Raw genomic sequence first — 20,919 nt, 5'->3', positions numbered from 1 at the left:
ACTGGATCTGATAATCTTGCTGCCTCCATGGCAGAACATTTAGAACCACCTGCCAAGGCATCATTATTCAGAGAAAGTCAAGCCAACTCATTGAGTTCGTAGCTCAACACTTTAAACCATCAATCTAACTGACACCAAACAAAAAGCATCTTACATAAATTCCCAGCACAAGTTGAAAGCAGATTATTGATGGCTAAGACCGGTTCACTATGAGCCGTAAACTTTGATATCATTCAATCCAATGAGCAAACAAAAATTAAAATACATTTTTCTTAAAGAAAGCAATCTCATCAGCAGAATCTTAATATTGTTCAGACCAGAAACAAAGTTAATTTAAATATCATTCCAAACTATATGATGCAGACTTGGTTTTCCAAGGTCCATCCATACAGGCAATTGGGCCTCCTTTTGGGAAACAAGTGACTCTTCCAGGGTAATTCGGCTGGAGAATGGGAATGAGAGAGATAGATGGATAGTGACAAAGAAGGACGACAGACAGAGCAGGGAGAAAGAGATCAATAGGAGATGAAGAGAGGGGCAGAGACAAGGAAAGACAGAGTTAAAGATTCAAAGGGTGAGAAGGAGATCAGAGACAGAAAAACAGAGAGTGGCAGTGAGAAAGAGAAGCAGAGTGAGACTGAAAGAGAGAGAAACAGAGAGAAAGAGAGAGAGAGAGAAAGAAAGAAAGAGAGAGAGAGAGAGAGAGAGAGAGCATCCAAGTGCATTTACAGAAAGCGTATTGAACAAAATCCCGAAATTCATCAGAGTCTATTGGAGGTGATCAGGTTTTCAACAGAAGACCCTGTTTCTCCCTTTATGAAGTGGTCTCCACTAACTCCCTGACCACTTTATTAAAGGTAGGATAGCTTTGGCCTTCCCTTTAATATAAATCCAAACTGGCCTTCTTCAGAATTGCTGTTCTGCCTGTAATAAAGTGTAATTCCCTACATATACAAGAAATATGATTCCATCCCTAGTTATTGAATGATAGAACCATCTTGGGAGGAGTCCTGACACCAAGTATCACTGCACAAATGGATGGGATCAGTGACTACAGCAAATTCAAGTAAATAACAAAGTTATGTTACTTAAGATGAAAATTATTGGATGCACACAGTGATAGCATTGTATAGCACCTGGTATAATGTACTCATTAACAGACAGTGGTAGTACGTCTGTGGAGTCATGGGAAACAACATGACAAGAATTGGGTTTTATCTCAGTTGTTTTACTCGATGCTCTCAAATTCCCTTAGGGATTCTGCCAGAATTCACTCCACTTCTCCCATGGAATGTACATATTCCAGTCAAGATTAGTATTTATTTTCCTTGAGTCTAATAGCTTCCCGGGTCAGTTCAGAATTAAGCACATTGTTGTGGGTCAGTATCACATACATGCCGGACTGAGCAAGGACCAGCAGACATTATTTTCCCGGTAAGTAAGTGAATCGGATGGATTTTCATGACAATCTAATAGTTTATTGGTCACCATTACTGATACAATCTTTATAATTCCAGATCTATTTAATTAAATTTCAGTTCTCCAGCTGGCTTGGTGGGATTTGAACTCATGTCTCCAGATCAATAGTTCACATGTCCACATTACTGGTCCTGTAACAAAACCACTATATTACCATACCCAACCAGAAAGAGGCGAGCAAGCAAGTTCCAACAGTCCTTAGCCAACCAAGGACTTGGACTTGAGACGTAATATATAAAATCTCTAGCCAACTCTTGCTAGAGATTTTGTACATTACATAGCCAACCAAGACTGAGGGCAAAGAGAGGATGGGGAGGGATCTGGGGCAGAGATTCCCTATGCTAGGATCACTGGAAGAAGAAGAAGGAAAGGTATGTTGTGAGGATATATATCAGTCATCAGAGAAGTGAGGGTGAACCCCAGTGATGAGGCAGTTAGGGCAGGAAACAACCTGAATGTTTGGAGAGGAAGGAATTGCATTTGTTTTAAAATTTATAGTTTTGTATTCTTTACGTAGAGGTCAGAAAGTGTGGGGAGAATCTGGGCATCACGTTCCCCTGATACTGGGCAAGATTCACCCCATGATGAAAAGGTAGGTGCTGGAGTGACACATTATGGCATGTTCCCTGTTCCTGCTGACCCTGTGAACTCCTGCAAGGTCAGGACTGTCTGGTCTCAGCAGGTATCAGCCCAATGTAACTATTAGGATCACAATGCATTTAAATGCAAACTAAAGAAAACCAATAAAGACAACCCATTCCCTATTAACAACATTTACTTCAGGCAGTGAAATATAATTTATTTGACAGCTGCTGCTTTCCCCCTTATTTCTTTATGTTCACATTGCATCTTGATCATGTTGCTTTCTCTATTTGTTAAAAAAAGGGTATTGTTTAAGCTCAGAACATTTTGCTTAATGTTAATAGTTTTGAAATTACAATTAGAAAATACTTCAAACATTCAAATGACATTCTTCTGTTTGAGATTTCAATGGCACACCAACCCATTTACCATAGATGAATTAATGCTGTGGTTAAACCAGTAGGAGAATGTGCAAGAAATAAAAATAATCCAATGTGTCCATAGTCATGCTCAACAGCAGCTTTGTTCCCCTGGAGGCACTTAGGTTTTATATCATGTACTATAACTTCCTGAGTCATGATTGATGCATTGGAAAAGCTGAACAATCTCATTGAAATGGAAATAAATGCCTCCATGTCGTCAAAAACAACCTAGGCAGACAGCTAGCATGCTCCTGCAAGGTCTGCTGTCACAGCTTTCAGAATCACTGCACTTTGTGTGATGTCCATCTCATTCGAACGAAGTTCCCAATCAATATCCATAGGTATCGAAGCATCACGTTACTGCCATGCATGTAGAATACACAGGAAGAATTCAAACCTACTGTGATTATCAACTGCTGTAATACTTGCTTACTTCTTTAAACTGACAATATCTTATTTTATTTTTAGCTTTCACAGCTTCAAATTGAAGTGTGGTTATAAAACCCAGTGTGCTTTGTATCACTGCAATCTTTTCTGCATAATTAAACAGCAGTAAGCTATGATGCATGAACTAAATTTGGACAGCCCAGCTCAGATTGGTAATTCACTGCAATTGAGAACTAATGTTGAACCATTCCATGGGGACCACTCTGCCCTCCACTTTGTGCCAGAAATCAGATCCAAGTTGTCAAATTTTATCCAGGATTGAATAGTTTAGATCTGTACGCACTAGAAAATTACTATTTATTCAAGAGTTTCTAACACGAGATACAGATTCTCAACCCAGCCCATAGAAGTTTTTGAAACCAACAATCCCAAACATTAAGCTACGAAACCAATAACAAATATGATTGATATGTAAACGCTTGGGATGTAGGATAAGCAAAAGTTGTTGGATAAATCTTTGACCAGAATGGGAGAGTTTTCACATAGCAAATTGGAGATTAAATACTGCAGCCACACATTGAAAATTGAGTTGATTAAATTTGGAAAAAGCAGGAACTCAACATAGCGTAAAGCTGATGGAATTGATAAAGCTCAGTCTGATTCAAAATCAAAACAGCCATGAAACTGAAGTTTAAAAAAAAAGCTAGTTTGGTTCATTTTGTGCAGGTAGTGTTCAAAGTGCACACCACTCTTTCCTTTTGAAGGTTTATTTTTAAGGCAGGTCCAGGCACTGCAAGCTCTAAATGTATGAATCATGTGTTATTGTTACAGCTCTCCCCTCTTACCTGCCAATCTGAAGACTTGGCGTATGACAGGCTTTCACTGCTGAGCCAGAAATAGCGCTTTTTGAAAGTGAAACGAGTGACAAGGTTGACACCCTCAGCCTTTCGTTTGTGCAGGTAACCTTCCTTAATGGTTACTGAAGGATGGAACACCAGGCGTTGGTGCAGGTCAGTAGCTAGGGAAAGACAGGACAGACAGATGAGGTGTGGTGCTCTTTCTGTCCTATTCTGCAGAGACCTCAAAAGAATTCTTAATTTAAGAAACAAAGGCAAGTAATTCCAATGCGCCACACTCTGCTATCATGGGAATGCCTCACAATGCTGCACATTCCCAGACTCCAGATACTTCCAGTGGGCATCAAAGGACAAAAATTCAAATCACTATTGCAAGGTTTTCCCATTGTACAAAAACAGGTGCATGATTCAGACAGAATGCTAAATTAATTTAGATTGAGCAATCCTTTGAACATTGTTAATGAGATTAGACAAAGGTATAAAGGCTCAGTGATTCTGATTTGTTGAGGCAGCCCTCCATTATTCTCACCTGGGGCACTTTTGATCCCGCCTCACCTACTAAACGTCACAGGTTTTTCTGACAGTGTTTGCTTGTTCCCATTGGACACACCTCAAACGTTGATGAGCACACTCTTGCACAAAGGAAAAGTATCTAATTTTGAAACTGTCAGAAAGGAGTAAGAAAGAAGGATGGCAATATTGAAGGTCATTTTAAAGCCTATTAAATTCCACATTTGGGATGCCAGAGTTGGGGAGTCAGCAGCTGATGCAGAGGACAAAAAGGTGTTAAGACCAGCAGGAGCAGAAAACCTGATAGAAAGACTGCAAATGTTGGAAATTCTCAGCAGGTGAAGAAGAATCTGTAATTTCATTGCAACAAGGATATCACAGAGCAGCATCATTCAAAAAGGGGTCAGAATTACGGAAAGGGGCAGAGATAAACGAAATGGAATGAGAAAAGAAATAGGATGACCTGTAGAGTTTTCAAGAGAAGATAGATGCTTAACTAAGGAGTGATTTAGCACAAGGTGCTGCGAGGCACATTGGGAGAAATGAAGGAATTTTTAGACACTTATGATGCATAGTGAATATTTGCAGATATCTGGGACCTGGGTAGGTAGGAAAAGAATTATTAAAGTACCACTGATACCTCAAAACCATAAATACTGAAAAACCACGGAATACTGTGGATGCCGGAGTCCTGAAACGTTAATTGTCAGCAGGTCAGGCAGTTCCTGTGAAGAGAGGAGGAGAAGGGCAGAAACAATGACAGTGACTGCAAAGCCACTGGCTTTAACCATCAGCACTTCATGAAACCGACAGCAAATCTGGGGTTTCTGCATGAGTTACTTAACCTGGAAATCCCAAAATTGCTGCTGGTGACTCCGTCCTCCACACATTGTGCTGGTTGCAGCCCTCTTCAACAGAATTAAGGGAAATCATTTGAATTGATGTGAATTTCAGATACTTACAAACTAGTTCTCCTTCAGTAAATCTATTGCACTTTGTTGCATGAGTTCTAATTGCCATGCTAAGAGCTAATTAAGTGCTTAGCATATTCTCTGGCCTGGGGAAACTTATTTTATGTACGACATCCTTGCTCCTGTACTCAAAACCTCTTGCAATGAAGACCAACATATCATTTGACTTTATAACTACTGACTGCACTTGCATTTTGCTTTCAGTGACTGGAATGCATGGACTCCTAGGTCCCTGTGCAAATCAACATCTCCCAGTCTATTACCACCATACGCTACCTTTCTGCTTTTCCTTGTGAAGTGGATAACTTTACATTCATCCACGTTATACTGTATCTGCCATACTTTTTCCCACTCAATTTGTCTAAATCACATTGAGGCCTCATTTTATCCTCCTTAAAACTCACAGACCCACCCAGTCGCATGTTGTGAGTAAACTTAGATATATAACAGACCATTTCCTAACGGTCCCTTAACTACTAGATCATCGGTACACACAGCTAGATCTAATCGAGTTTGTTCCTTCACTGATTCCTGAACAAACTGATCTAAAAGAAGCATCTCTTATACAAAAAGTCCTAGCTTCTGATTTTAGATTCTCTCTCAAATGATCAATTTCAAATTATCAATACTTGTTATTCTGTTTTTTGCACTATTTTGTTTTGTAATTTATAATAATTTTATGTCTTTGCACTGTACTGCTGCTGCAAAACAACAAATTTCACATCATCTAAGTCAGTGATAATAAATCTGATTCTGAAGTTGACTATTAATATTTCCTGGTTTACTACTACTATAAAAATGAAGCAAATCAGAATACGGTAAGTATTATTAAAATGTTAAGGCCAAAGGTTTCATTTGGAATAGCAATTCATTTCATTTAAAGGAACAATTCAGTTTGTTTTCTTGCTCTCCATACTTTAACTAACAAGCTAGATACAAACATTTTTTGTTAAACTAAACCAGGCATTCAAGAGCAAAGCTTAGTTACTGAATTATGTACCTGGAGTAAATTCATGAATAATCCTGTCATATGTACACACACAGGTTTTATTTCTCCATTCATAGGATACAGGCATTGCTGGCAAGTTGCTACTAAGTGCCTTTCAGAGTTAAAAGATAAAAATCATCAGATAACATTGTTGTGGGTCCAAAGTCACATGTAAGTCATACTAGGTAAGGAGACTGAATTTCTTTAAAGAAAATTAAGGAACTTGGAGTTTTGCAATAATCCAGCAACTATTACCAGTTAATTTTTTATTGTATGTAGTTAATTCACCTATCAGAGTGCTTGGTGGGATTTGAGCCCTTCAATCTTTATTCAAGGGGCTATAACTTAATTCATTAAAATAACTATTCTGTTACTGCGCACACAGATATGAAGATTTAAGTCAGAGATGTAAATCTGCACTCTCCAAAAACAAATCAGTGGAGGTCAGCGGTTATTTGCTTAATTGCCAGCAGGGGGAGTAGGGTTACATACACTGCAAAATTGCACATGTACTTTGAGTAAAAGGAATGTTCGTGTTTTATCCATCACACAGGATCAACTATAATCAACAGAACAAATTGTTGGCACAATGATACAGAAATATATGGAATGTGCTGCTTCAGAGGAAACATTTCAAAAAATGAGTCAAAATCCTAAGTTATTTATTCAGCACTGCTTTACCGAAGATACAGTGACACGATGGGAGATGGCCACCAAGTACCAGTAAGTGATTCTCTACAGTTAAATCAACTACCCAAACACTAATTAGGAGTCATAGAGTCATACAGAAACAGGCCTTTCAGCCCACCATATCCATGTTGATTATCAAGCACCCATCTGTACCCATACTTGGTCTGTAGTATTCTATGTCTTGGCAATTCAAGAGCTCATCCAGATATATTTTAAATGCTTTGAGACTACTGCCTCTGACTGTGCATTCCACACTGCAACCACCACTGGGTGAAAACATTTTTCCTCAGATCCCCTCCAACCCTCCTACTCCTTGCCTTAAAACTATGTCCTCTGGTTTTAGATGTAATCATTATGAAGTAAAGTTCCTCATGATCCACCATATCAATACCAAATAAGGCTTATAAAATAAAACCAAACATAAACATTGAACATGGAAACACAATACTAAAATTGAAAGATAATATAAATTTGAGCACTGTACGATGGAAAAAAATCAGTGACACAAAGGTGGCAATTATAAAGTTGAGGCCCAAAAGAGGTGTGAAGTCATCAGATAGTGCCAGTGCCTCCCAAAGCCCTAGGCCTCAATAGACTACTGAGGGTCCCAACTTCCATTTTACTCTCTCTGCTAGCTCCAATATTAAGCTCAAAGATCAGTTGACTTCCATGTTGGGTTCAAACAGGCTTGCAGAGGTCAGTGGTCGTTTTTTGCAAAGACCCATGGACTCAGGAGGAACATTGTGGGCCCATCAATAAAAGAAAATCAAGTTTCCTCTGTCACTTATAAGCTGGCTCCTTTGCTCCCTCAAGGACTACACTCATTAACTAGATTCATCAACATCTGAACACCAGGTATTCTAGGACCTTGAGGAGCATTTGTTTAGCAGGCTCCTGCAGGTTTAAGGTGTTTGTATGAAGGCCATTCTCCATAATATGATGTGGTTCTTCTGCTGTACTAAATGGAACAGAATTGGAACAAATCCAGGTGCTCAGAACTAGGGATCAAAGCCATGATATGGCTCCTCAGAAGCAGTTAAACTACTATTTGTAACCTCATAGCATGGCATATTCTTCACCCAACCATCATCATCAAACCAGAGAATTTTTCACTGCAGCTGAACTACTGGATAGTGGAAGGCCCCTGCCTGGGTCTGGGACAGGGGTGGGTGGGGTTGGAAGGGAGGAATTGGTCTCAATATCAACTCCCAAGAATGAACACACTGAAAACAGAGACACAAGAGACTGCAGCTGCTGGAATCTTGGGCAAAAAACTCAGCAGGTCAGGCAGCATCTATGGAGGCAGGGGGTTAGGCGATGTTTCAGGTCGAGACCCTGCATCGGGACTGAGAGTGTAGAGAGGAGATAGCCTGTATAAAAAGAGGAGAGGGAAGGATGAGACAGGGGCTGGCAGGTGACACGTGGAACCAAGAGAATGCATTTGAAGACTGCAAATGTTGGAAATTCTCAGCAGGTGATGAAGAATCTGTAATTTCATTAAAATGAGGATATCACTGAGAAGCAGCATTCGAACTTGGATCAGAATTAAGGAAATAAGCAGAGAGAAAAAAAATGAAATGAGAAAAGAAATAGGATGACCTGTAGAGTTTAAGAGAAAATAGACGGTTACCTGAGGAGTGATTTAGCACAAGGTGTTGGGAGGCACATTGGGAGAAATACAAGAATCAGAGACACTTATGATGCATAGTGAATATGTGAACAGTTTCAGACACCTGGGACCTGGGTGGATAGGAAAAGAATTATCAAAGTTCCACAGATACCTCAAAACCATAACTACTGGAAAAAAAAGCAAAACTCTGTGGATGCTAGAACCCCAACATAAATTAATTGCCAGCAGTTGCTTTTCTTGCTAAAGTTGGTTAAGAGCAGTCCTGATGGACAGGTGAGGTTTTTTTTAAGAAAGCAACCCACTTGTAAAGGATGCCATTGAGAAAGTTGAAGGTTATTTCTGGTGCAGGGGCTGAGCATTCCTCCCCAGTGATTCTCTGGCTGTTGCTCTGGACTGAGTGAGGACTGTATTGTTGGATGCCTTGCTCTAGATAAGTGGTCAGTCAACCCACTACTATCAAGGCACCTGTTCAGCTACTATTGGAGTAGTGTACTGTGCTTCACTTCCTTTTCATGATACTGCTCACGTTTCACACTGTATGCCTGCATAGCACCCACCTAATACTCTGTTAACCTCCAGCTTCAGGTGGACAGTTTATGGAACTGAGGTGCAATAAGGCTCATGAGCAATGGCTCTTAGGGTGTCAGTTTCATGCCAAGCTAGTCTCGGCTGAGCCACTGCCTAATTATCAGATTAATAAATCCAAATTATACAAATTTTTAGTATAAATTTTGCCCTCCATTTTAGATTGAGGAAGAAAATTAATAAATAGGTAAATTCGTACACAACAGATCACTTAGGGTTTTGTAAGACTGCACGCCATGTTAAGGCATAGAACCTACATGGATCTGTGTAGTCAGGAGCCCACTTGATAACATTTTTGCCCCAAGGTATAACAAATTAGAACATGACATTGAGTAAAATGTGGTAGTGAGACCCACTAGGTTTTGGGCCATGGTCTACAGATGCCCCATCTCATTTCATGTGGAACCTTTGCAGCCAATGAAGGGGAGAATGTCAACATTACACCACTGTGTACCTCATCAGTGTGCAGGGGAGGAGGTACAGGAGCCTGAAGACCCACACTCAACATCTTAGAAACAGCTTCCTCCCCTCTGCCATCAGATGTCCGAATGGAAATCTGAACACTACCTCGTTATTCCTCTTCTGCACTGTTGTTTTGTAACTTTTAGTAACTTTTGTGTCTTGCACTGTACTGCTGCTGCAAAACAAGAAATTTCACAACATGTGTCAGTGATAATGAACCTGATTCTGATTCACAACGGACGGCCAAACTCTTGTCAGGTGATGGGTAGAATCACAAAGGGTTTCCAAGTAGGGTGTGGTGTGGCTGTAACTGTAGGGGAAAGGCCTGCAGACATCCAGTCAGACATTCTGGCCCGATTGTGCTACTGCAAGGTATACGTATAAGGGCAGGCACGGTAGAGTAGCAGTTAGCATGACACTATTACAGCATCAGCGACCCGGATTCAATTCCAGCTGCTGTCTGTAAGGAGTTTGTACGCATGGTGACACTTGCGGGCTTCCCCCAGAACATTCGACGCAAAGATGCATTTCACTGTGTGTTTCGATGTACATGTGACTAATAAAGAAATCTTATCTTAGTTTATGTTTTTGTTGATAAAGCACTTTGGAGAAGTTGCATCTTCAGCTGCCAGTACTAAAGCAGAGTCCTGTTCCAGGGTTTTGACCTGAAACGTCAACAATTCCTTTTCCCTAGCCCATGCTGCTCAACCTGATGAGTTCCTCCAGCAGATTGTTTGCTGCTCCAGATTCCAATAACTGCAGTCTCGTGTGTTTCTGCCTGCTGGCACTACATGTGTGAGAGGATGAGTTAACAGCATTACCCATCTCTGCACACTTGGTTCCACCGACTATAACAGAGCTGCACTGTGGCCCACGAGACCCCTGCCCCTGGTCTGGCTAAAGTCAGGAAGAAAGATTTTCCCTTGTAGCTGTGGTGAAGGTAGAAAGGTGCAGCAGAGATTTCTGGGCTTATTGTGGATGATTGTCCCACTACATCATAAGTCGTGGTGTGTCACTGGTTCCTAACTCACTGGAAGTTGGCGGCCACAGGTGTCCCAATGCAGTCAGTCTTCAAGGCTCAGCACCCATCGCATCTCATCAGATTCAGGGCACCTGAGCCCTGAGGTCATGACGTGACGCAGCTTGTGCCAACAGCATTGCACACAAGTGAACGGTCTCACTGCAGCGTGTCAGTGAGAGGCAAATCATCAAGGCATTCGTAGCTCATGCACCCGGACTCAGTACAGAGTCACAGTTGGTGCTGCACATGCAGGTTCTCAGGATATCAGCTGAAAGCTGATCTACATGAAAACTACCAGCCTGCATTAAATGTAAGTCTAGGAAAGTGTTAGACTTAAATTATTCACTCCAAGCCCGTACTGAAGGGACAACAGCTCAAGTGCTGGGCAGCGCAAGAGTACCAGTAACCAATGCCCCAGAGGCATGACCCTAGTCCTTTCCCCCTTCATCTGAAGGAATGTAATCACGCTTTCAGTGAAACACCTAAAAATTAAGCACCAAGCCCAGAAATACCGAATCACCCAGGCAACCTGTATCTCAGCAACAAGCTGTTCTTCAAATGAACGTTGTCAGACAGTATAAAAGAGAGGAAAGAATTTGTAGAAGATTGTCACTATAATGCTCCAAATCTAATTGGCAATATCAAGCTAATATCAATATTCAGTCCAATTCTAGATTTACTGTGGGTATATACTGCAAAACAGAGAATGCTAGAAATGATCAGCAGATTAGACAGCATAGAGCTATAGAGACCTACAGCACGGAAACAGGCCCTTCGGCCCAACTGATCCATCCTGACCAACATGCCCATTTAAGCTAGTCCTATTTGCCCGCATTTGTACCATATTCCTCTAAACCTTTCCTATCCAAGTATCTTTTAAATGTTGTTAAGATACCTGCCTCAACCTTTTCCTCTGGCAACTCACTTCCATAAACAGACCACCCTCTAGGTGAAAAAGTTGCTCCTCGGGTTCCTATTAAATCTCTCCCCTCTGACCTTAAACCTATGCCCCCTAGTTTTTGATTCCTCAACCCTGGGAAAAAGACTGCATTCACCTTATCTATGCCCCTCGTGATTTTATACACCTCCATAAGATCACCCCTCATTCTCCTATGCTCCATTGAATAAAGTTCTAGCCTGCTCAACCTTGCTCTCTGTCACTCTGTCCCTTGAGTCCTGGCAACATCCTCGTAAAACTTTTCTGCACTCTTTCCAGCTTTCCTGTATGTGTGGAGAGAGAAACAGAATTAATGTCAGAACTGGAAAAATAAGAAAACAAGAACTGTTTTAAATTCAGAGAAGGGGGAGGGGTAGAGGAAACATGGAGTAGTGCAAGAACTGTATAATACGAAACACTGAGCTTCCTGGAAACCTCACGTAAAGAAGAATGCTGGAAGTACTCTTACTGGTGATAAAACTGGTTATTGTAAAAGCAGCAAACAATTCTACAAATGTTATGTCTTATAAATTAAAACTTTCAGTTTTCAGTGCCAGGATATAATAACAACTCAATAACAGAAAAGGTTTTGAAATGGAGCACAAGCTTCTTCACATTTTTTACTTGTTCATTAAATTGAAAGCATGGTAGATTAAAGGTCACAGTGAAAGTTACTGGGGAATGGGATTGGTCAATGAGCTGTCATAGACTCAACGGGATGAAATGTCTTCCTTCTATGTCATAAAAAATATGGAAACTTAGAATTCGTGAACAACTTTGACTTATTTCTCCAGATAAAAGTTGTGCACCATCTCGCCTCCTCACATCCCCCCAAAAAACCCCTATCCATCTAAAATAATTCTATTCCACAGTGTTGGAGGACAGTGTACCAAGTTATATAGTGACCTCTGGTGATTCATTAGTGAAAACATAAAGATGCTGGAAATCCATCCCCAGATGATAGCACTAAAGGATCTTTATGGTAGCAGCACCATGTCTAAAAATCAATTGCCGTGACACCAGTGGAACTTAATTTCAGAAGCAAAGAACAAATTGCTACTACTAAATAGCAGATTTAACGCTGGTATCCAGGGACGCATTTCCAGACAAGGATGCAAGTCGCCCATCAAAGTTTTCTGCTATCCCAACCCTCCCAATAAAAAATTTTGGTAAGATTGATTTCTAGGTGGTTATGCCACAAAACTAAAACTAAATATTGATAGTTGATGCTATAAAATTCACTCTGGCTGCAAATTTGAATAAATCTGAATTTAGTCACTGTGTAAGGTGTATGCACATACTCAACAGCATGCATCTCATATGATTCAAGTAAAATATTACAGTTAAAAAAATCCTAACACAAGATTTTTTTTCAGGAAATGGTTTTGAAAAATGTTTAGTGAATTACAGGAAAATTCACTGGAAAACTAGTTAAATAATTTCCAACAAATGTTTGTCAAGGATTCATGTTACATTCAGTAGGAATTTTCAATTCCAATTTTATTAAGATTACAATCAGTCACCTTAATATTTTTGAAAGGTGATATTTATATTTGAATTTCAAATATATGAATACTTGAAAGCTTATATTTAGTTTAAGTGATGTCCACTTCCTGTGTAGGAAAAAAATACTCATAACTAACGATATAAATGAAAACTTTTCCTCCAAATTGGAACGAGTTCCTATTTAGGCACTTTTTATTTTTTTTAGAAATTATATATGGAGCTGTTCATCCAGTTCAATAAATTAGATCATTGAAACCAGTGATTGTTAGAGATTAATTACAGCTGTCACCGTAGGAAAGAAGTGGATGTCCTAGTTCATGATTAATTATTTACTACAAAGCCAAGAAATTTCCTCAAAAGCAAATCGAACAAAGTGCATTTGTTCAATAATCAACCCACTTTGTTGCTACGATTAATTCTGGTGACGGTGCTCGATTTTATTTTGCAATGTAATAAGATATTTCATATGCAGTCATTACAAATATTCAGTACCTTGTTACAGTGGAGGTACCAAGCACTTCCTGGGCTGGAATTTCCTGGAAGGTCTTGAAATAACTATTGTGTGAAACAGGACTGCATCATTTTTATGGAGGAAATAAGTGTGCAGATGATTTTCATCTATTTTATGCCAATGTGTTACTGTGTGCTAATTTTCTCAGCATCTAGTTGTTTCTCAAATGAGCTTAGCTTTCTCTGGCAACCATTCCATCTACCAATCACTGCACAAAAAAGAGTGCCTAGTATCTATTTAAAAACTTATTCCTCACACCCCTCAGTAAAAGTGAATGTGAAGATATTGGATTATTGTAAAAACCTGCTGGAGGAACTCTGTGCTGTTTGACCTGCTGAATTCCTCCAGCAGTTTGCTTTTTTGCTCCAGATTCCAGCATTTGTAGCCTCTTGTGTCTCTATTGTAAAAACCTGTCTGGTGCACTGATGTCCTTTGGCAGTGGAAATCTGCCTTCTGTACCGAGTCTGATCTTTATGTGACTCCAGACCCAGTTTATTGGACTCCAGACCAATGTGGTTGACATAATTTGGGGCAATAATGGACGGACAATAAATGCTGGCTTCGCCGGTGACATCCATACACTGGGGTTGAAAAAAATATCCTATCCATTCAATGCCACAGAACAAAAACTGGAAAGGAGGACTTGCGTTTATACAGCATCTTTTGGCTTCCTCTCAAAAGAAGTGTAAGAAACACAGCAGCCAGTTTATGCATAGCAAGCTCCCATAAATGCAAAGCAATGATGAACAGATAATCTGTTTCAGAAATGATGATTAAGGAATAAATATTTGTCAGAACAACACATCAGAAATGGTTCCCTTCCCTTCGAAGTAACACCATGGGATTTTTTTTCCTCATCTCTAAAAGTGCAGGCTTATCATCTCCTCTGAAGGAGCAGTGCCTCCACCAGTGGAGCAGTACTGTACTGGAACCTCCACCTAGAAATGTGAAGTATTCATAGCAGAGCCTTCTGACTCAGATCCTAGACTGCTTTGCAGCAGACTGGTACTCTGGACAATGCCTGCCTTTGTAAGAAGGTAATCATATTATGGAGCATGTAATTGAATTTAAGGTACACCATATTGTCTTCATTTAATCAAACAGAAGACTCACCACTTTCATTATCGATGTCTATTAGTTTATCAAGGAAATCCTTCACACAGCTTACACTCTGTAAAATGAATGGGTGTAGGGGGGTCATCCAGAGCTCTTTCCCATGTCCCAACTGAAGACCCAGGTTACCGATACTCTGAACTGCCTGAAAAGTTAAAACACAAAGAAACCCATTACTGTGGTAATACCATTTGCTTATCCATGTGCCTGACTGAATTGATTTTAACTTTATAGACCATGTGCAGTGATTGAAGGACATAGAATGAGGGCTGTAGGTACAAGATCAAATGTAAAAGATTCAGGATAGATAGGAGGAGAAACTTTGAATTCATAATGAGTTGTCTCATAGGGGAACGATACTAGAGCTACTGATTACAACAGAGAACGGATGAGGATAAATTCAATATGTGGTTCAAGAAAGGGGAGAATAATATAGGAATTGGATGGACACATGTGATGAAGACATTGCTTGCGGAGAGGAGAAGCACCGATGTAGATTGGTTGGATGAAACAGCTTCTGGTCCATTCTGCATATTAAAATTAAACTGACTATCTGGACTGGAGCTTGTCTCTGTTGAATGTACTCCTAAACGTGAAATCCTGTAGCTATCCAACCCTCTATCATTATATCTTGATCAGTCTATAAAGTGATTTTTCTGCTTCAGCCTGCCACTCTGATGAACGGTCTTACCTGAAACATTAACCTGAACTTTCTCTTTCAGATATGGGCTAATCTACCTTATCTCCAGCAGTTGCTATTTTTATTCCATTATTGACATAATCAGAAGGAACCAAGTCAGCTAAAACTTGTTTACATGCTAATTTGAAAGTAAGATGTTTTTATTGTATGATCGCTGTATAGGTTTAGTGGCTAATTGCTGAAATTATAATGGAAACTTTAATGAATAATGAATAAGGTGGTGTCATGAGGAATCCACGCAGGAAGAAGTAAACTCAGTTTGGTACCTGAACCACTTAATCGAGGATTGACAACTGGGATAGAATTATCTTACTGCACTCTTTGTGTAACACTAGAAACCCACTGAAAGGATGGTGAGCGTCCAAGCCACCAAATTGGGATCTCTTTGAAGCTGGGCAACAAATAGTAGCAGTTTTAATAAACAATAGATATGATGCAACCTTGTACTGGCAAAACCTCTGATCTGAAGCCAAGTATATCGAAGTAAATTAATTTAAAGCACAAGAAATAGAAGATTCTCGGTGCCTTTCTGTACTAATTCTTTAGACTGGAACGAAATCCCACACCACTGGCTTATAAAAGGACTTACAGGTATCATCTAAGTTTATCAAGGGAGGGAACTCCTATCGAATGACTAATAAGATCACCACAATAGATCTGTTGGAGCATAAAGAAAGAAAACTGGAAATGTTGACAATATTAATTGAAAACAGAAAATGCCTGAAATATACACCAGGAGTGTTGGTATTCCGACAAGAGATCTCTCCAACATGGTGAAGACCATAGTGTGAACAGCAGTGATTGTAAATGGTCCAGCTCATACCTCCCAGGGTATCCTTATTCATACCGTCACCAGTCCAACTTCCTGTTGCAGTTCTTCAGGGTATTTTTTTGTGCTGTTGGACCAGATGCAACATATGCCCAGCCCCCGTTGTCCAGAGCCATGAATATTCCTTCCACAATGGACACCACTTTGTAAATGGCAATTGCTGCTGGTGAAGCAGTGTGGTGAGAACGGTGGTGTGATTCAGTGACGCAGTGATTGTGGAATGCACGAATTCAATTTGAAATACACTCTGCAATAGCACCTGAAAATCTACAGCAAGGCACCAGATTTTTGTAAAAATCCAAATTACTTTTATTAATACCCTATAGGAAGAGAATTCTAGTTAGTGCAGCTGTTATACAACATGGTTGGTTCTAAGTGCCCAAGCACACCATTTAGTTGTGACACCATTATGGATAGGTCAAAAAAACCCTGCTTTTCCAGCATCACCACTTCTCTGCTGAGAAGGAAATAAAACTGGGAAAATTAAGCGTATATTTGCTGATAATTGCCGTTGAATATGTCCTCATTTCTGGACCAGTGACTCCTGGAATACTAAATGTGTTTAAGTACCAGTGTGGACAATGACCACAGAACATACTGTCATCACCCCCTACTCAACCAAGTCATTTTTAAGATTTCACTACAAACCCTGAACAGAGTGCTTTAACCTTTAGGACTGCTCACACTATTGGCAACAGCACAATATTCATACTGTATTTGCATCTATCTGATTCTCTACAGTGAACAGTTTGCAGAAAAATAATTACCTTTGCTATAAGCAGCAGTGTCCTCCCTGTTCTTGTGTCAGCGTGATGATCTCGGAGACCGAAGAGTTTTGGTGTTAAAATAGCTGGAGCAAAGAACCTCAGAAACAGGAAACCACTAATAGCCAAGTACTTTACATCCTAGAAATAAAGTGAAGAAAAAAATAAATTACTTCTATCATATAAGTGACCGTCACCTGAAAAGTGAAAGAGTTCCCAGGCGGCGGAAGATGCCTGCAGCCCCGCAGCAGTCAGCAACACTTCACCGCCGGTCTCCTAAACGCTTGCTCGTATGTAAGGCATGTACGTAAATCAGATGTTCGTAAACTGGGGAGGACCTGCAAAGCCATAAGTTGGAGGTCATATGAATTCAACGATTTCAAAAAGCATGTTCATCTTAGAGAGGCAGAGTTCTAGACTTGTGCCTTTAATAACATGTCTGTTCCCTAGCAATTACTGTCAAATTCACATTGTAGCGACAGTAAATGTTGAGACTTTCACCATTGTTCGGTAGTTTTAACCGCAAACTTTGGGGCGAGGCATTTTTCAGAAGAACGTTATATTTTGATCTCGCAGTCATAATTTATCAAACCACATTCACATTGGAATTCAACTGTACTTACACACCAGCATGTGCTTCTTTTAATCTTGTTAGACAAAACAAATGAATATGACTATACAGAACAGAATGAAACCACTTGGCCCATTGTCTTTGAAAAAGCTATCCAATTACGCTTGATCTACTTGCCAGAGATATGCTAGCATTGTCAGACACTTCTGAGTAGTCTGCCAGCTTTCCTTTCTCATATGCATGTCTAGTTACATTTTGCCATAAATTAAAGGAATGCCAAGACAACACTGGGACAGGCTATCACTACTCACAATGTATGAGCTCATATCATGCCATTAATGGGCTACAGCAACATTTCAACATGAAAGCAAGAGTGCAAAAAAATTAGTTTCCCAGCTTTTAAAATGTACTTGCAACTCCCTTGAGTTTGGTAGCTCAGAACACCTATTATTCAGCGTCAGAAACACAAAATCATTTTCTCAGTTGGTTATGACAGTGAAGGTGGCTTTGTTACTCACTGGGTAATCTGAACATGCTTCCAGCACTGACAGCAGAAATTGTTGTAACAATGACTCATTCAGAAGTGTCAAAACCAAAATAATCATTTTAATTTAATGCTGCAAGAACTTGTTTTCCAAGAATACATATCTCAGAAAGACTTGTTATTTAACATTCTTCAAATGTATTCTTGTGTCAGATTAACTGAAATTAACCCTACACGTTCTTAGCTACTTGATCAGGATGAGATCAGTGCTGTGCAACCTAGTGTCTTATCTGATCCCCAGCCTGAGCTTCACTCCCCAAATCCTATTCCTCTCCAAACCAGTGTTTTTGCCATATTGCCTCTCTCTGCCATCACTTCATCTCACTCAGGCCCAATGCTGTTGAAACACTTCCTCACAGTTTCACCACCCATCAGGCTTCTCTTACACCCTTGTCACCAGCCCCACAAGATCCATCTTACACACACTTCAAACTGCACCTCAGTTACAGTCCTGATCCTCAGTTGCTTCCTTTATGCAGTACCCTAGGGCACATGCCACATGAAAGGCTCAACAGAAATTCCATCTCAGTCCCTTCTCAGGCCTTGAACTCTCAGAGTAACAGTGGAGGCCTGGTTCCATTCCTTCTGTTGGCTACAATCAAGGCAATCACATATTCCACAATAAAATTTGTGATAAATGATAGTTCGGAATGCCTAGGACCAAAATATCGCCAGTAGTTCAACAAGATCATTCAAGAGGAGACCATTCCACACTCTCAACAGAACATTCCCATAGTGAGTCAAATAACAACCTGTACAGTACTCTGATGTTCACTGGGGTTTCTTACACTAGGGGACCTGAAGAGGAAAATAAATTTTGATCTGTTCACCTTGAATCTGTTCACTATCTTCTCCTCTGTAGATTCTACTGTTATCTATTGTTTGATGAGGCTGAGCTACCTCCAGGGACCAATGGAAATACTGTGAGTAATTTTCAAAATATCTTTGGAGAGGCTTTCTATTGTGGTCCTCAGTCCTCAGCGAGCGGATGATATGGTGCACTAGCCCTCCACCGACACATGGTACGGAGCTCAACAGCTGGGGTCACGATGTGAGAATGGGAGGTGGGGGAATCAGGACATGGTGGTGCTGCCAATAGTTGTGGGTAGGGGGTGCAGGGGTAAGATGAGACAGGAAAGTGGCTAACCAAGTCACTCCTCGTATACACTCTACCTGTGCTTGGACTGGATAGTAACTGAGACGTGGGGACCCTGAGCCTTCTCCAATGGGGAATGTTGTTTGAGATAGAGGGGATCAATAGAATGAAGGGAATTTGTTCATGAAGTCAGCCAAAATTAATTGGGAGAAGGTTGCCATTTTGCAGCAAAATAAATCAATGTAGATCAGTAATCCAATGCCACTGTTTCAACCAAGGTTTTATCAATTTTTGGTGAAATTTCAATTTCTAATTAACTTCAAGAGGTTACAAAATCATCGCATGGCTCAAGATGAGAGATTCTCTCCTGGTTACTCACTCATGGGGGTCACCTCAAAGTCTTGAGCCATGTGATGATTTTGTAACCTCATTAGGGTCATCACTCACACCTTCATTGTTTAATTATCCACTGGCTGGGTCTCCCTCATTGTTTATTCACCCACTCACCAGGTCTCCCTCATTGTCAAATTACCCTCTTGTGGGGAATTTCTTGATATCTAGTTTTCCCCTTGCTGACACTCACCTCATTCTCAGCTTCTGGAAATTGCTCTTCCACTCGTTTATGTAATTGCTTGAATGCTACCCGCATAACAGAAGGGCACTGCTCCACTGAGCTCACAATGGCATCCATCACATCAGTCAAGTAGGACTTTAACATCTCTTGGCTGCATTCTCGCACATTGGCTTCCGAAGGACCCCCTTTGAAAGAGATTCTCCTTTCAGATCAATAAAAAGATATTAGTCATTGTAGATATCTTCCATTTATGGGCTCCTTGCACTGTGCTGTTCTGAGTCGAATAGAAAGATTAATTTCATTAGAAAATTGTATTGCACATGTTCATTCATGGTTCAAATAGACTGTTACACCCAGATCATTTACTCCGATGTCTTTAAATATTCAAATACCACAATCAGAATAAAAAATAAATGAGATTCTAATATATAAAAAAAAGGAAGCAACCTTCATTTTGTTTACAGATTTGATTACGTAAGCAAATTACTTTGGTGAATTGGGGTCCCAGTTTACGACGAGGTGAAATGTTAAGACTTGGAGTTGTGTTGTTCCCTGGAAGCACCAGAATGAATTATGGAAAAGGTCAAATACTCAGGTCCTAACCTTGAGCTGGTTTCCATGGGAACATAGCCAAGGAAAGCACCACATGGAAAAAGGAGATAGTGTAAGGGGAGTCGGTCCAGGCTCTCCTCCCACTCCACCCAGAATCAGATTTATTATCAGTGACATATGTCGTGAAATTTGTTGTTTTGCAGCAGCAGTACAGTGCAAGACATAAAAATTACTATAACTTACAAAAATAAGCAAATAGTGCAAAAGAGGAATAACAAGGTAGTGTTCATGGACCATTCAGAAATCTGATGGCAGAGGGAAAGAAGCTGTTCATGAAACATTGAATGTGAGTCTTCAGGCTCCTGTACCTCCTCCCCGACGGTAGTACCATGAAGATGGTATGTCTCGGATGGTGAGGGTCCTTAATGATGGATGCCGCCTTCTTGAGGCACCGCCTCTTGAAGGTGTCCTCAATGGCAGGGAGGGTTATGCCTGTGATGGAGCTGGCTGAGTCTACAACCTTCTGCAGCCTCTTTTGATCCTGTGCATTGGAGCCTCCATACCAGGTGGAGCTGCAACCAGTCAGGATGCTCTCCACCATACAAGATTTGCAAGAGTCTTTGGTGACATACTGAATC

General features: G+C 40.4%; 1 protein-coding gene across 1 annotated transcript in view; it reads right to left on the bottom strand.

The window, feature by feature from the left end:
- The window catches only part of LOC127579416 (rasGAP-activating-like protein 1), a 166,094-nt gene that overhangs the window by 18,333 nt on the left and 126,842 nt on the right, over positions 1–20,919 (bottom strand). The window contains exons 14-17 of the mRNA XM_052032211.1: positions 19,739–19,931; positions 16,948–17,085; positions 14,652–14,796; positions 3,716–3,888 (exon numbers count right to left, since the gene is read on the bottom strand). Of these exons, the coding sequence (XP_051888171.1) occupies positions 3,716–3,888; positions 14,652–14,796; positions 16,948–17,085; positions 19,739–19,931 (649 nt within the window). The remainder of the gene's footprint in view (positions 1–3,715; positions 3,889–14,651; positions 14,797–16,947; positions 17,086–19,738; positions 19,932–20,919) is intronic.

This window comes from Pristis pectinata, chromosome 17 (assembly GCF_009764475.1).
Source record: "Pristis pectinata isolate sPriPec2 chromosome 17, sPriPec2.1.pri, whole genome shotgun sequence".
Classification (NCBI taxonomy): Eukaryota; Metazoa; Chordata; class Chondrichthyes; order Rhinopristiformes; family Pristidae; genus Pristis; species Pristis pectinata.
Note: the sequence above shows the minus strand (reverse complement) of the source record. Positions and strands in the feature narration are given on the sequence as shown.